This window comes from Takifugu flavidus, chromosome 11, assembly GCF_003711565.1.
Source record: "Takifugu flavidus isolate HTHZ2018 chromosome 11, ASM371156v2, whole genome shotgun sequence".
NCBI classification, from domain to species: Eukaryota; Metazoa; Chordata; class Actinopteri; order Tetraodontiformes; family Tetraodontidae; genus Takifugu; species Takifugu flavidus.
The window spans coordinates 12,052,713-12,068,681 of record NC_079530.1 but is presented as its reverse complement, the minus strand read 5'-3'; the positions used below and the strand labels follow the sequence as shown (position 1 = coordinate 12,068,681).

At 45.2% G+C, this 15,969-nt stretch overlaps 3 protein-coding genes across 7 annotated transcripts; 2 read left to right on the top strand and 1 right to left on the bottom strand.

Annotated features, from left to right (window-relative positions):
* Positions 1–1,126: 1,126 nt before the first annotated feature.
* On the bottom strand, positions 1,127–7,023 carry nolc1 (nucleolar and coiled-body phosphoprotein 1). 5 transcript variants are annotated; one of them, XM_057048374.1, is made up of 15 exons: positions 6,840–6,996; positions 6,463–6,518; positions 6,011–6,174; positions 5,829–5,917; positions 5,630–5,738; positions 5,407–5,537; positions 5,214–5,313; positions 4,761–4,892; positions 4,593–4,682; positions 4,302–4,511; positions 3,607–4,091; positions 2,853–3,564; positions 2,292–2,395; positions 2,139–2,219; positions 1,127–2,054 (listed from the first exon to the last, which is right to left on the bottom strand). In XM_057048374.1, exons 1-15 carry the CDS (start codon positions 6,948–6,950, stop codon positions 1,896–1,898), a joined length of 2,733 nt encoding a protein of 910 aa, XP_056904354.1. In that variant the 5' UTR covers positions 6,951–6,996; the 3' UTR covers positions 1,127–1,895. The 5 variants fall into 5 exon arrangements, with proteins under 5 accessions (XP_056904354.1, XP_056904356.1, XP_056904355.1 ...); XM_057048376.1 differs by having other exon boundaries at positions 2,853–3,522; XM_057048375.1 differs by having other exon boundaries at positions 2,853–3,590; positions 3,633–4,091.
* Positions 7,024–7,475: 452 nt separating this feature from the next.
* mrps6 (mitochondrial ribosomal protein S6) lies at positions 7,476–7,808 on the top strand. Its single transcript, XM_057048316.1, has one exon. The coding sequence runs from the start codon at positions 7,476–7,478 to the stop codon at positions 7,806–7,808; it is 333 nt and encodes a 110-aa protein (XP_056904296.1).
* Positions 7,809–9,011: 1,203 nt separating this feature from the next.
* psap (prosaposin) lies at positions 9,012–15,955 on the top strand. Its single transcript, XM_057048377.1, has 14 exons — positions 9,012–9,169; positions 10,871–11,004; positions 11,093–11,167; positions 11,261–11,386; positions 11,750–11,968; positions 12,053–12,196; positions 12,280–12,336; positions 13,043–13,264; positions 13,375–13,467; positions 14,326–14,509; positions 14,700–14,863; positions 14,938–15,018; positions 15,123–15,230; positions 15,359–15,955. Exons 1-14 carry the CDS (start codon positions 9,136–9,138, stop codon positions 15,392–15,394), a joined length of 1,677 nt encoding a protein of 558 aa, XP_056904357.1. The 5' UTR covers positions 9,012–9,135; the 3' UTR covers positions 15,395–15,955.
* Positions 15,956–15,969: the final 14 nt, after the last annotated feature.

The following is a 15,969-nucleotide window of genomic DNA, read 5'->3' as shown; positions in this document are numbered from 1 at the left end:
AGGGGCAACTGGACTGATACCAGTTCATGAAATATGGGCCGTCTGACCTGGAAAGCTGTGTTCATTGACCACCTTGTAGACCAATATTGTCTTTGAATAGAGAATATTCACATCAGCTGTGTGGGCTGTCTCTGCAGCTTGGTGCTTTGCTACTCTGGAATTCCCCCTCTGCACCAAAATGAAGGCACTTTGGGTTTTTTAGATGACATTTGACCTCGGAAAAATGTGGGAAAACGACTCAAACGGACTCGGCATCCAACCCGAGTACTTCCTGCTCGAGAGATAAATAAACACTTGTGAAATGAGGCCTACATGTCTGATGGACAGCTCCATCCCACGTGTTTGGACAGGTACGAACTGCACGGACACCATAGTAACGTGATGATCTCAGGTTTAATTTGGATTTGTCATGGATGAAAAGCACCCACTTCATACCGTGACTCACCCTGTATTTAACTCACTATTTCGTACACCCCCTGAAAAGTTTATGGTTGAATAAAAAGGTTTAGGCTACGCGTAAAACCAATACGCATGGACAGCAACAGATATAGGAACACAAGGGTTAAAGCTCAAGGTCCTTTTATCAACAGTATTTCCCAACAGTGACATGTGAAAGTACACATGAGAACATGCAGTCATTTAGATCAGGGCTCTGCACTTAACTGTACATCTATGTGCTCTAAATAAGTGGAGTTTGACCTTTGACCCTTTGGGTATCATTTTACTGCACTTTAACTGAAATGTGTTTTTACATGCCGAGACATTTCTTGGATATATGTCTATATTTGTGATATATATCAATATCAGTTTATCGGGATTTTAGAGTCCCCGTTTGTCACGAGGGGCAGCCTGACAGTGGTGCTTTACTGCCCCCTAGCGGCTGTGCCCCCTGACTGCTGCAGGAATTTGAATGTACAATTTTCAGGATGCTGAGTCTCCTGAAAGCTCTGATGCTGCTTTTGCTGAATCATCCAGGTCTCCAAATCAAAGACAAGTCTAGTCTCCAAGTCTAGTCCAGTTATCAGCAACAATAGATCCATTTGCAGAACCAGTATGTCAGCAAAAGCTGCTGAAAAGAAACTGCTCATAATTTTATCACAAAGCTGAAAGAGTTAAAAAATAAAAATATAGTGTCAATATTTATTCTGTTTAAGTCTTTAATCACAGCTACACAAATAGAAAAAATTAACAGGTAGACATCCCATAATTACATCAAACTAATATGGCTCTCGTGATTAATCTCATGTGAAATTTATTAAACAAGTCAGAATTTTAAAGTAGCATCAACAGAACTAGAGTTGCAATACAAATGGACTCATACCGAGATGATGGCTTGAAAGGTCTAAACGCAGAATAAAACGCAACAAACAGTATAAAACTCAGGTTTGCTCTCCAAATATAAGGGACAAAACCCCAGAATACACCCTGTTCACATTTAAAGGCAGCCAAATAGAAACTGCCAACCAAGAAAATCCAAGTAATGTACTAAAATCGCCATTGGCCTTTTCAAAGAAGGGGTTGGGAAAGATGACCACCGTTAAATCAATGAAAACCATCCACTTTGGAGTAAAGAACAGGTTCATGTCAACATAGGACCCAACACACACGGGATCGTAGCCATTGGCGGGTGGCCTGCAGCCACCTAGTGGCTATAAGTGGGACGGTCATTGGATAGTGACCTTCTGAAACAGTCTGGGACATGTGTCCTGCCGTCTCCGGTCCTGTTCCTGTCTCACCGGGCTGATAAATGGTTTCATTACAAACACGGGACGGGTAACGTGGAAGCGTCACCTCGGCTCTGCAAAGTCACATTAGCCTGCCGGCGCTGTGGCGGTGATGAGGGTTACATGACGAGAAGCGACCGGCTCAGGGTTCAGGACCGGTTCCGATGGTCCTCAGTCGCTGTCGAACCGAATGGAGTTGACTGTGGTGCTGATGGCCCCTCCGCGGTAGCTCCCCCTCTTCTTCTTTGTCTTTTCGTGTCGGAACGATTTGCCCTTCGTGAACTTGAGGACGTCGTTGGCTTTCTGGCCCCAGTCCCCGTTGGCTCCCCTCTGGAAGGAGCAGAACCAGCGGGATCAGAGCGGCCGGGAGGCAGTTCTGCTGCAACCACGCTCACAGTTGTTGTTTAAACTCACCTTTGCGTCAAAAGAGTTGTCTTGGAGACGGGGGTCCACGTCCACCTGCTCGTCGTTTATCCGTCGGAACGGCACATTGGTCTGAAAGACAACGTCGTTTTCAAGCGATCGGGATCCTCGGTCATTTAAAACAACGTCCTGAGTGGGTCGCACCTTTTTATGGGCTTTAGGGAAGGTCTGCGGCGTGCCGGGTTCCTTTTTGTTTTTCGGCGTCTTGACTTCGGTTTCATCGTCCCGTTTCCGCTTTCCGCTTGTACCTGTGATGCAGAAGGAAACGCTGCGTCTGTCAGGGTGTTAGGAGTGATTGTCCTCACAGGAAGTGCGTTTACAGGCGAGTTTAGAAGTGCTGTTCTAGCTGGGATGCGTCTAAGCTCTGGCCCGATGCTTGTGATGGCTGAGGGACCTCGGTCTCTTTGCTCCTACACCTAAACAGCCCTGAACACTAACGGATGCTGCTTATTCAACTGCCTCACATATCTGCCGTCTTGAGGAGCTTAGAGATTGTGCTACAGATCCATTTAGGATCATTTCTTGAACAGATGCAAACAACTTGCGTATTTACTGGTGGGTTTGCTGCAGTCAGAAACTGATCAACCACCCGTTTCGTCTGTTTGAGGGATGAATTAAAAAGAATGCAATGAAATATAGAAGATTAATAAAAATCCTGTAGAATCGTCATAGTGTTAAACGGGCGTCTCCGCCACCCAGACGTACCGTTAGCTGCGGGGGTGTTGGGTGCTGTGGCGGCTCTGCGTGGTGCTTCGTCTTCGTCTGATGAAGCGTCCGAGGAGCCGCTGCTCTCGTCAGCTTTTGCAGCTGGTGGCGTTTTGACAGTTTTAACAGGCTTCGTGGTGCTTTTACTGGCCTCTTCCTCAGAGCTGCTGTCGCTGGATGAAGACTCGGTTTTTGTTGCTGGGGTCTTTGCTGTCGTGGAGGCTGCTTTGCCGTTGGCGACGGGCTGAGCAGAAGCGGGCCGGGCTTCTGTCTCCGACTCAGAACTGGACTCTGAGCTGCTCTCTTTGGCCGTCTTAGCTGGTGCAGCAGGCTTGGGCGCCTGCACTGCTGCCTTGGGTTCCTCTTCCTCGCTTGAGCTGTCTTCACTGGAGTCGGAGGCAGGTTTGGTGACAGCAGCAGCAGGTTTCTTGGTGGTTGCCACTGCTGCTTGTTTCTTGACTGTAGGTTTGGCTGCCTCCTCAGAGTCGGAGCTGTCAGAGTCAGAGCTGCTCTCTTCTGCTGTGGCAGGTTTTGCTGCAGGAGTAGAAGACTTGGATCCTGGCGCTGGTTTACCTGCTGCAGGTTTAGCCTTGACTGGTTCCTCATCAGATGAAGAATCTGAGTCTGAGCTGCTCTCTGCAGCAGCCGCTTTTGTTGCTTTAGTAGCAGCCTTTGCTGCAGGGGTAGCAGCTTTTGTAGCTTTAGTAGCAGCCTTTGCTGCAGGGGTAGCAGCCTTTGCTGCAGGGGTAGCAGCCTTTGCTGCAGGGGTAGCAGGTTTACTTGTTGCTTTAGCCTTAGCTGGTTCTTCATCCTCGGAAGAGGAATCAGAATCCGAGCTGCTTTCCTCGGCAGCCTTTGCTACAGGCTTGACAGGTTTATTTACTGCTGGAGTACCGGACTTCCCAGCTACAGACTTTGAGGCAGGAGTACCGGTCTTTTTTGCAGGGGTGGCCTTTTTTGTTATTGCTGCTTTAGCCTTAGCTGGTTCTTCATCTTCTGAGGAGGACTCAGAATCTGAGCTGCTTTCTGCAGCAGCCGCCTTTGCTGCAGGAGGTTTTGAAGCAGGGGCTGAAGATTTCACCACTGGTTTTGCAGTCGCTGCCTCCTCCTCAGAGGAAGAGTCCTCTGAAGAGCTGCTCTCTCCTTGTTTTACAGACGTTTTAGGAACTGCGACAGGTTTGGCTGCCGCCGCATTTTTATTAGTGGGTTTTGCTGGAGCCTCATCCTCGGAACTGCTCTCTGAAAGGAATACAAATGACATCTAGAAGCCGAACTTTAAATTCATGCAGTCAACATTAAAGCTGTTGAAGATTCTGGGTTCAGACATTTTCTGGCTTTGAGAGGTATTTTATATTTATTTATTTATATTTTAGCCCCAAAGTTACTGAGACATGTAATTAATCTACCTGAAATCCATGCTAAAAGTTTGAAGGAACCTTTTCAGCTTACCTGAGCTGGAGGACTCTTTTTTGGCAGCCTTGGTCAGTGCAGGTTTAGCTGTGGGCTTCTGAGTCGTTTCCTCCTCATCGGAACTGGAATCTTCCTCTGAGGAATCTTCTCCGGCGACAGTAGCTTTAGCTGCAACTGGAGCCGCTTTAGCTGCAACTGGAGCCGCTTTGGCTGCAGGCTTTTTTGTTTCCTCTTCATCTGAGCTCGACTCTGGATGGAGGTGAAATTAAATGTCACACGCTGCAGGATCAGACCAAGTAGAACATGACTGACTGGGGTTTTAGAAGGTACCTGAGCTGTCAGAGCTGGAGTCTGCCTTTTTTGTAGCAGGTTTAGGAACAACGGGTTTGACAGCGGGACTCTTGGCTGGTGCTGCTTTTGCTGTGAGGGTTTTAAGGCTGTTCAATAAACATTCAAATGTGTTAGAAAGAGGGAATTGAGTAAGACGGCTCCCCTTACCAGGTGCTTTCTGTTCTTCCTCATCACTGCTGTCATCGCTGGTGTCTGAGGAGTCGCTGTCTTGGGTCTTCTTAGCAGCAGGTGCAGCAGGTTTTGGAGCAGAACTAGGCGGTGGCACTGCGCTGTACACCCCTAACATGAAGGGACAGTGACGGAACAGTTTCCACATTTTAAAAACACATAGGTGGAACCAGAGTTAACTCCAATAGACGTCAGTAGGCTGGTGTCAGCTGGGAGCAACAGCGTTGGAGTTCCCTGTACTGCTCACTTTTGGTGCATTTTCACTGCACAAATTAGAAATTATGGCCATTTTTAAAAACAATATCCTACTTTTAAAAACGATTTTACTTCTACATCACTTAAAGCACAACACTACTTCATAACTTGTCATGAAAATAAGGAATACCCAGTGCATGTAACTGCTTCGTGCTGCTGTGGGTTACAAAGACAAACCTGCTTTGGGTTTCTTATTAGGTGGAGCCTCATCTTCAGAGTCCTCGCTGGTCGATTCAGCAGCAGCTGCTGGCCTTCCAGGCACGGGTTTGACTGGAACCTATCGGAACAAACATTTGTTAATTTGACCTCTACAGTAACGATTTGAGTTGCCCATTGGTGAACTGATATGAGCTTGGGTTTGTCCCTATACCTTGGGTGGTTGCTCATCCTCAGAATCTGATGAACTATCTTCACTGCTGCTTTCTTGCTTTTTCTGAGCTGCAACCTTACCAAGCCCAATTGATTTGGTGGTGGGTGTTGGGGCGGCGCCTGGTTTGGCTTCTACAATCAAGGGACACATGCAATTGATTTGCTTTTATTCCATAACTTCACACAACTGACAAAGGAGTTCAGACGTGCATCTTGAAACTCACTGGAAATGGGACCTTTGGCAGGCTGCTCCTCCTCAGAGTCAGATTCTTCACTGCTGGAACTGGTGTCCTTCTTTCTAGCAGCTGAAGCAGCAGGTGGTTTCAAGGGAGCCTAAGTGCGGAAACACCATTTTTAATAGTAAAACATTGAAAAGACAAAAACAACAGTGCACCCGTGACAACAGCTTAGGTTATTGGATACCTTCACAGAAGCTTTTGCGGGTTTCTTTTTATCCTTTTCACTGGAATCAGCTTTGAGACCAGATGTTGCAGGTGTCACTTTTGCCTTGGCTACAAAATGGACATTTTGATTTGCATTACTGAATATCTACGGAGAAAATTTCCAGATATACACTCGGATATCTGCCATGTAATGATGGCTACCTGCTACGGCCGACTTGGACGTCTTTCCAACTTCTTTCTCATCGTCACTGCTCGACTCTTCACTGCTGGAACTCTCTGCACTGGGTTTTGCTTTTTTGGCCGCTGGACCATTTTTACTTTCATCCTTGATCGGAGGTGCTTTTCTTTTCTTGGCTTCAGGAGACCTAGGAAATACCACAGCAATCACTTTGGGGGGGCACTTGAAGTATGAGGGGCCCTTTAAATTGATAGTAAGTTGAAAGGGCTCAGTAGCTCAGTTACACCACCACTATAAATGTGCTCATGTTAGCCAGCTGGCATCTTCAACATTCGTGCAAAGGAAGGTAGGAGCTGTCCAGGAAGAAAACAAGCCACTTTTGTCCCTCCAACTCTAAACTTTAGGAGTTTTAACAGGACACGACAATAACAATAGTTACTGCAATAATTGTTGATATAACGAAAAAGACACTTACTTAACCCAGAAATTGAAAATGTTAACGAGGCTTTCTTCATTTTGATCTTGTGGAGCCTAAAGAGACACATGCAGGACAACCGTAAAGTTAAAACGAGTTACATATAATAACTAATATGTTACCCTTTTCACAATGTTACAATAACCTACGATTTTGTCTAAAACAACGCAAGATAAAACCTCCTGAATTAAGACCAAACATCCTTTAGTTATTTTGACCGTAACGGTTTTATATAACGCAACAGCTCGTGCTTGAAGCCAAAGTTACACGTGCTAACGCCGGTTGTGTTGGTCCCTCGTGCAGGAACGTCTTCACAACTTGGTGACCCAAACGACCCAAACAAGTTAGCTGTCACCGATTCTGGTTCGGAAACTCACCACATTCGTCTGTTTGCGGAACTGTTGCGCCGCCTTGGTGAACTTGTTCTCCAGCAGAAACGAGTACACGCATTTGAAAAGATCACTGGGCATCGAGCTTTGCGCCGCCATCTTCAGCACGCGGGCGAGGAAGTGAACGCAGACGTGGGGCGTGGGCGCGTGCTCGCGCACACCAATGACGCTGTGCTTTTCAGTGCGGTGCGAGTAGTTGAATTACCTGGTTATAAAAACACAGATTGGATAAAAAATGTAATGCCAACCTCGCGTCCACTTTCACTTGTTTTCTAAAATATATAATAGATGAGTACCTTTAAAATAACTCGATTTTTACCAAGAAGATATAATCTTAAGATTTGCTGTTTTGTGCTTTGTCGTAAAATGAATAAGGCCACTACAAATACCGCGATGCATTACCCTTGATAATGTATAATTAATTAAGGAATTAAATGCATTTTTACTTAAACGCAATCTTTTAGTTAGTCAGCCGGGGCGCATGTATTATACGTCATCACCTGAGCCCTTTCTTGTCCCTCGTGTCATAACATGGCCGACGCTTTAAGGATTCTGGCAATGACACAAGCGTAAAAAAGCACTGGAATATTAAATAATCGAATTGAGGATTTCACCGTTGAAGCCATGCCTCGATATGAACTATCCCTGATCTTGAAGACGATGCAACGACCGGAGACGGCCGCCACGCTGAGGCGGACCGTGGAGACTCTGATGGAACGAGGAGCCGTGGTCAGGGACCTGGAGAACCTGGGAGAAAGACTACTGCCGTACAAAATAAGGAAACACAACCAAACGCACAGCCGCGGGGGTTACTTTTTAATCGATTTCTACGCGAGCCCAAACATTATTACGGGCTTATTGAATCACCTTCACCTTGATATAGACGTGGTGAGGCCGACTGTGCTGAAGACAGACGAACAGGTGTCCAAGAAGAACTGTTGTGGCCTCCAGCAATAATCGCATGTAAGAAATTAGATGCACCATAACCTCCACAGATAGTGTACAGGCACAAGTTAGAGATGCATTCATTCTAGGAAAACGTTGTTGTTGTATGTAACTATAGTGATACGGATATGAGGCATGGGGACATGTCTAATCTCAGACAAAGGTCATGCTTCTTTTCCCCCCATTCTGTCTCTATTCTTTGCGATAACTATGCAACATGCACAGATGTAAGCTAATTTGTCGTTCCCTGAGAATGATAGAATTATAGTTTATATTAAGATAGCAGCAGGCCCGTTTAATACGATTTCTAAACAACTAAAGTTATCAGCCAGCCACGTTTAAAACAGATTCCAAACGTAAACTCCTGAATGTTGATAAGACCCAGCCTTAAATACCATCCATAAGCTAAATTGTATAAAGAAAGCTAAATACAATGATGATTAAACTTGTTTATGGGGTCACTGTGTTTTATGGAGATCACAATGTGCTGAGTGTGTTGGAACTTGACCCACTAAAATCAATGTTTTCTCTTTTACAGGGTTTCACAGCTCATATCCAGATGCTCAACAATGTGACACTTCTGTTATTGACCCTTCTCAAAGATACTAGTCCACACTTGTCATGTCATAATAAACTGCTTTTTCTATGTAATTGTAATTTTCTTTCTTTTTTTGACTGCAAGTAAACTCTAACCTGGAAGAAGCTAACTGCTGAGTCAAAATGTACCATTTGACCTGATTGCTTTAAGGAACGGAGCTGTGAATTCAGCACATGCATTGTGTAGGTTTTTTATCATGTTACACATTTATGAACTTTTACAAAAGTGCAGAAATTATTTTGGAATCACTCCTTTTATTTGAGCAACAGTGCATCAAAGAAAATGACATCAATTGTTATAAAGAGAACAAACTATTAACGCTAGGAAGTACATGCCTGTCATAGTAACAAAACAAATATTTTAGAAATATAACAAAGATTGAAATTAGTGTAGTCATGCCAAATACCAAACTGGAACAACTAAAGACCTTTAAACTTTTTGCATGACTTCTTTGACATTGTTTTCCACCTTTCGTGTGGAAGCTTGGACAACATAAACCTCCCCTGTGCGTGCAAAGCACCCAGCAGCACGATGATTACAACATGGCTTAATAATTTAGTAATCACAAACACCGTGTACAGTTTTGAACAAGACGTCATCAGACCCGGAAGTCTGAGGAGAGTCACATGAGCGGTCAGCTGACAGTGAGACGCCATAAAAGCATCAACAGAGCGGTGCGGCTACATCGCAGTGTGTTCTTCCTCGTCCGAATCACGGTCTTAAACAGGAAATTGTGGAGTCATGTTGTTTCTAGCGCTACTTTTTGTGTCTTCGGGTATGTCAACACTGAAGTTCTCTTGCAGGAGCCTGTTCTGTTTTGCATTCCGATGGTGGTACCGTTCGGTTAATTTGCCGAGGCTATAATGCTCTATTTTTGTTGTGTAACTAACGTGCGTTTCAACGCGGAAGTTTATCATGTCGCGTTAGCTTTGGTAAACAACTGGTCGGCTAATGTTAACCTTAAACACTGTCGTACGCCCTTGATAAACTGCGCGTATTTTAAATAGCATTGCTTGTTGGTTTTAATGGCTAATTTTCGGTGTTTTTTGTTTCCATTTAACAAAGCCAAATGTCGATTATTTGCTTTCATAATTTCCGAGATTTAATAACACTCTGACCTGTATGGAGTGCGGCTATGCTAATGTTGGCCTTGGCTAACGTTAACTGGCTAAAATTCAACAATTGCAGTACTGAGAAATGTTAACATTACTATTTAAACCAACAAACACAAAAGTAGCGTTCGCTCGCTCGCTCTCGCTAAATGGCCACCTTTTTCGTCATCTTTGTAATGATGGCAGGCAGATTAGTTTAGTTAAGAGAACTGCTTTCATTTCATTCATAACGTTGATTGGATCTCGGGTTTTGATCCCGTGATCTTTAGGCTAAACGCATTTTCTTGTTTCTTTTAACCACCCATGCCTTGAATGTCTTATCTCCCTGGCAAAAGTGGGTCAGTAAATCGATACCCAGCTGCTGTAAAATTCTCCCTCCGTTGCAAACGTTAGTAATATACAGAATGTAGCTCACGAAATAATGGCGATATGTAGGAATGATGTAGTTTTTATCGGTTCAAATACTTAAATATAGTCTCCTGTCGCATTCCTTCACGGGCAAACATTCCGAAATGAGCTTGCCTTTAGCCCACTTGTGTGGATATTCCGTTGGAAGGTCTTAAGACTGTTTCATTTGCGGGGCGATGCGGGTCATGTGATGCTGATTCACTCACATGATGATTTTTTTTGTTTCTCAATCATGAGCGCGTTTTAAATATAGACCCTTTGGTGTCTATCGGTTGTGTTTGTGTTGACTTTGGTATCAGTAAGATAAGCTAATATGGACGACGCTATGTAAAAGCTGTGTGACCCTGCGGTTGACCTTTTGAAGGTTCTGCTGGGAACAGCGTGTTTACTGGTGACGGGACTCACCCACTGGGGCAGGCAGCAGCCAGGGGCCCGGGGCCCATAAAGCTTCACCGGTGTCTCCGCAGGCTACTCTAGACTTTGATAATCCGATTAGTTCGCCGTGCTGTACAAAAACACTTTAAGGAATGACCCCGTTTCCCGTTGAGGTCATGACTTTAGAGACACTAGCCCTGTTTTTCTGATGAGGGATGTGAAGATGATAAATATATCAAGATTTCAGGAAGTTTCAGTGGAAGAAAGTGCTTCTCATTCTCTTTTCTGAATCCTCATTTGTATAATCAGTATTGCTTTTTGTTCCCCATTTGGAGCCACCTGTTCTAGTTCCATGTGTAAAAACAGAATGATAGTGTATTCATCCAAACAGTGGAGTCTTTATTCACATTTGCAAACGATTGTAAAAGCTCTTTGCTAGAAGAGGAGAGGAGATTTTCATAGTTTAAAATATACTTTTCACAAAAAATATCGATGTTAAGTGTCCATCACCTTATTGTCACTCACTTTTGTCCTGTCTAAACTGTTGTTTAACGGCCTCAATCTCGTCTGGACTGTCCCAGCTGCAGCAACTCCTCTGCTGGGCACAGAACAGTGTGCTCGTGGCCCCCAATACTGGTGCCAGAATGTAAAGACTGCCTCTCTGTGTGGAGCAGTGCCTCACTGCCAGCAAAATGTGTGGAACAAACCCCAAATGGTAAGGATCATTTTAGAGTTCACAACACTGCGAGGATGAGTAGAAAGCATGCAGGGTTTTGTCATAATGTGGTCATCTTTGATTCCAGAAAGCAGTTCCATGTGACCTGTGCAAAGAGATTTTGATAGTGGTGGAGCAGATACTGAAGGAGAATGCTACAGAGGTAAGATAGCATCTTATCATTGAGATGGAATGAACAATGATTGGACACAGCCTGACACACGTGTGCAACTGATGCTCCTTTCTGGGGATACAGGAGGAGATCCTCGGGTACCTGGAGAAGGCCTGCCAGCTCATCCCTGACGAAAGCTTCAGTGCCCAGTGCAAGGAGATGGTGGATAACTACTACCCCGTCCTGATAGGAATCATCAAGGGAGAACTGGTTAGCATGACACCTTGGACATTGTTAAAATGGGTCCTTTGGTTAGCGTGTGTTCATTTCTACCCAGGGCTTTAGCACGATGTCTCTATTTAAAGGAACTGAAAGTGTGAGCAAAGTGGGGTAGAGTGAATATTGATGAGGAAGTGACTCTGTTTGAAGGGAACAGAGTAGTTTTTGTGTAACTGGGTCTTATGACTGTGGGCAGTGAATGTTGCTGCCCCCCCCCCCCCACTCTCACCTGCAACCTATAAGAAAAGTCATGTGAGCTTTAAAGATGGGATCATCTAATTTGTCAGAGTCTGCGATGTAGCTACAGACATGTCCTCATTGCTGATTTAAGTCCGAATGATGTGTGTCTTTCAGGAGGATCCCAGTGTGGTGTGTGGAGCCATTGGGCTGTGTCAGTCTCAGCAGGCGGCTCTGGCTAAATTTGAGGTCCGGCAGGACGAGCAGCTGTTGTCCAATGAAATGCCCAAGGTTGACCTTTCCCAGCCCGAGTCTCCGTTCCTTCTCAACGTGCCCCTGCTGCTTTACCCTCAAAACCCCAAAGACGACGCCCCTAAAGAGGAGACTCCAAAGCAGGTATGCTGGGAAACCTCCGTCTGTCACCACATGGTGACGTTCTCTGCTCGTTATTCACATGTGTCTGAATTGAAACCTCTCTAGGAAAGCGTTGACGTGTGCCAGGACTGCGTCACCTTCCTCACTGATGCTCAAGCACAAGCAAAGGCCAACTCCACGTTCCTCGACGGTCTCATCGAGAATATTGAGAACCAGTGTGACCTGCTGGGGCCATCCATGTCATCACTGGTGACTGCACTTCATTATGCCTTTTTTCTTTAAAATGTCAACTCTGTGTTTCATAATTAACAGTAGTTCCTCCCTCACCACAGTGCAGGGAGTACGTCAGCCAGTACAGCAGCCTTGTTGTTGACCAGCTCATGACCATGGTGAGTGGGCCCATCCTCCCGTCTCACCTGTCTTTGCATATTTGAAGCCTGTATTGCGGCATGAGATCCAAAAACTGACTCGAAAGGCATGTTGAGTTTATTCACTACTTCCTCACTTCTTTCTTTGTTTTCCCCTTTGATGTTTATCCTTCTGTTGACTCTTTGACACCCCCCCCCCCCCCCCCCTTCATGTGGTCGTGCTTTTCCCTTATTTTGTGTGCTGCTCTCCAGGAACAGGTAGGAGTTTCTGTTTGGCCTGTAGTGTTCAGACCTTTAGCTGGAGGTTTGTTGTGCTCTCCATGCCAGCATTAGCATGACGCTGTGGAGACGTGTGCACGAGATCATGGCTGCGTCATGTCAGAACAATGTTGCTTCTACACCCGTGACTCGTTGCAGAGCCGGGTGGAACACAGTGATAAACACACCTTTCCTTTGGTCTGAATGGCAACAAAGGAGCACAGCAGTCTGCACTGTTTTATACTAACAGCTGTTTTTTATTTAAAGCACATGCTCGGTGTTTTTTGCCTAATTTCCTGTGTATTGTTAGTGTGTATTGTTGTTTTCTGGTGTTGAAGCAGTGCATTATGTAGATGGTGATGCCTTCAACTAGTACGTGACTCACAAACATAGTTGCTAACGGCATGCTGTGGCACGTTGTGCAGCGTTTTAGGAGTGTTGTAACACGTTTGTGTGTTTGTGCCCTCAGCAACCCAAGGATATCTGTACCCACGCTGGTTTCTGTAGCTCTGAGAAGAAGACCACTCCTCTGATGAAGCTCCTTGCTGCCAAGACTGTACCTGCTGTCAAGACTGTACCTGCTGTCAAGACTGTACCTGCTGTCAAGACTGTACCTGCTGCCAAATCCATTCCTGCCTTCAAGCTTTTCCCTGCCACCAAGATGGAATCCATTAACAGCAAATCTGCTGTGGTGAGCTTTGGATGGCTTGTTGATCACTGATCTGTCGTGGTGCATATTCAGCTGTTTAAAGATCAGTTTTGTTCACTACAATCCTTTGATCACCTTCTTTTGTGTTCCAGCCTCTGGTGCGCGTCCGTGATCCCCCACTCTGTGCAATCTGTGAAGCTGTGATGAAACAGTTGGAAAACATGTTGGAGGATAAGACCACAGAGGTCAAATATGTTCCATTTTATAGTATTTAATCTAGTGGGCCATGCTTTGTTGTTGCAATAATGTATGTTGGCAAAATGTCCTCAATACTTTAAAATAAGCTTCATAGTCCTGTTCTGAAAACAGCAGATGGATGTTGGTAAAAGGCTAAAAAAATTCTCAAACCCAAATACCGGTACACCCTTTTACACTTCTAACTACCACTAGAGGGCAGCACACAGCACTGTTTACTCCTGGATTCATGACAATAGATTATAAGGAAAGTTCCACCTTTTCTCCCATAATGGCATTTAAAAAATGGCATGACATTATTAGTATTGCTAATTGAGAGATCTCAAAACAACTTTTGCGTCGTACCTTTTTAAAACATTAAACCTACCAACGGTTTGTGTGGATTAAAATGTGTGCAAACCTCGTGGGGCGCCTAATTGCATCCATCAAAAAGGCAAACGAGCACACATGAGCCATTTTAACGCGTTTGCCTTCACGAACAGGTAGAATAAATGCACTTTGTCAGAACATGCAAAACACCAGGAGGAACTGTGGATGCATTTATCACCCGCAATGCGATTTGTGTGTTTGCATCTATATTTAGCACATTTGAAAGGCAGCTGCACACTGGCGCGGCGTGAGGCCAAAAGGAGGCATATTAGCAATAACAGACAACAGAGAGAATGTTCCCTGCACGTGCCAACATATTTGGACTTTCGGAAATAAAAACAGTGGAGAAGTAGCACATGCAAAATCCTCATGGGAACATTATAGAGTGCCTGCAACAGGTGCACGATCATCGGGTGCAATTTGTATAGTTTGGTTTTGATCTTGCTGTGGTTTTGAGGGAATTCTGCTCTTCCTCACAGGAGGAGGTGATTCACGCGGTGGAGAAAGTGTGCACGTACCTGCCTTCCTCTCTGAGCGGCCAGTGCAAAGACCTGGTGGACACCTACGGCCAGGCCATCATTGAGCTGCTGGTGCAGCAGGCGGACCCCAAGACCATCTGCACAGTGTTGGCTCTCTGTAACAATGCTCGCCGTGCATATGTTGGCAAGTTCACGACAGTTTCAACCCTCTACATTAAAACTTAATCACACTTGCTCCAGACACATCTGTTGCAGGATAAACCGAAGCATAATTCAACACAAGTTCCATCTCTACTTTTTGGATTTTAGTGATATTCTCTTATTGGTTAAAGAGGAGGCCCTCTTATGTCCTGTTTATCTGTATTTTATTCCAGCTGCCCTGGACAGGACGCGCTTCAATGTTGGTGGCTACTGTGAGGTTTGTAAGATGGCTGTCACGTACATCGACGGCATCCTGGAGAAGAATTCTACAGAATCCCAGATTGAGGAAGCTGTGAGGAAAGTCTGCAGCTTCCTGCCAGACTCCATGCAGACCGAGGTGAGGACTTGGGGCACCTTCTGCCCACTGTCTGTCACAGCTTTGTATTTAAACCCATGTTTCTGTGTCAACAGTGTGATCAGCTGGTGGAACAATACGAGCCGGTGCTCGTCCAGCTGCTCCTGCAGATGATGGACCCGGACTTCGTGTGCATGGTGTCTATACGATTTTTACTTAAATCTGTTATTTTGTAAATCATTTAAGACGTGGCCATGAACTGAAAATAGGGAAGAAACTGAATTGCGTGTGTGCTTTTCAGAAAGTAGGAGCCTGTCCTGAATCGAAGCCCAGGCTGCTGGGAGCAGAGGAGTGCATGTGGGGACCCTCGTACTGGTGCAAGAACATGGAGACTGCAGCTCTGTGCAGCGTAAGTAGTCAAGACCCCCACAATCTCAGGAAAAATCGAGTCTTTTTGTACTTGGAATCACAAACGCTGTTGCCTCAGAGGGCTTTACAAGCTGCACAGTGGTGACATCCTCTTGTTTTGTCTTTTAGGCCGTGGAACACTGCAAGCGCCATGTGTGGGTATAGAGGAAGAAGGGTGACCTGTAGGAAATTAAAGTGAATACGATAGTGCTGCTTTCCCCTTTTAATCTTTGTCCTCGTGTTTTGTTTTAAAACCGCTAATGCAACGCATGTAAATTAACTGATATTTGAGGGCGGCGGCTTGATGGTTCCGGGACTGGATGTTCTCTGTGGGGGTGGGAGGATGTTGGTGATAAACCTGTATTTTCAGGCTTTGCAGATTTTTTTAACCTTCTGGGTTTGTTTCTTACTGGGTGTTAAAGAGATGTATGATGACACGGCAGCAGATGGCCACGTTCTGAAGGACCCCTTCAGCGATGTGACTCCTCGTTCCAAACGAGAGGTGGCTCGGCGTGATACAGCCGGCTCGAATTCGGTTTAGGTACGACTTGTTTTGTGGGAAATGCTTTTTGTTAATGAGCTGATGTTGGGGTATTGATTCTGTGCACCTGCCATCAAACTGCTTGCATGTCGTGTGCCATTTCAAAATTACTTCCTAATACAGAACAAAATGTTCAAATTGATGTGATTCAAGTGTTTTTCAACAATAAAACTGACCCATCTCCAGTGGCTTCCTCTTC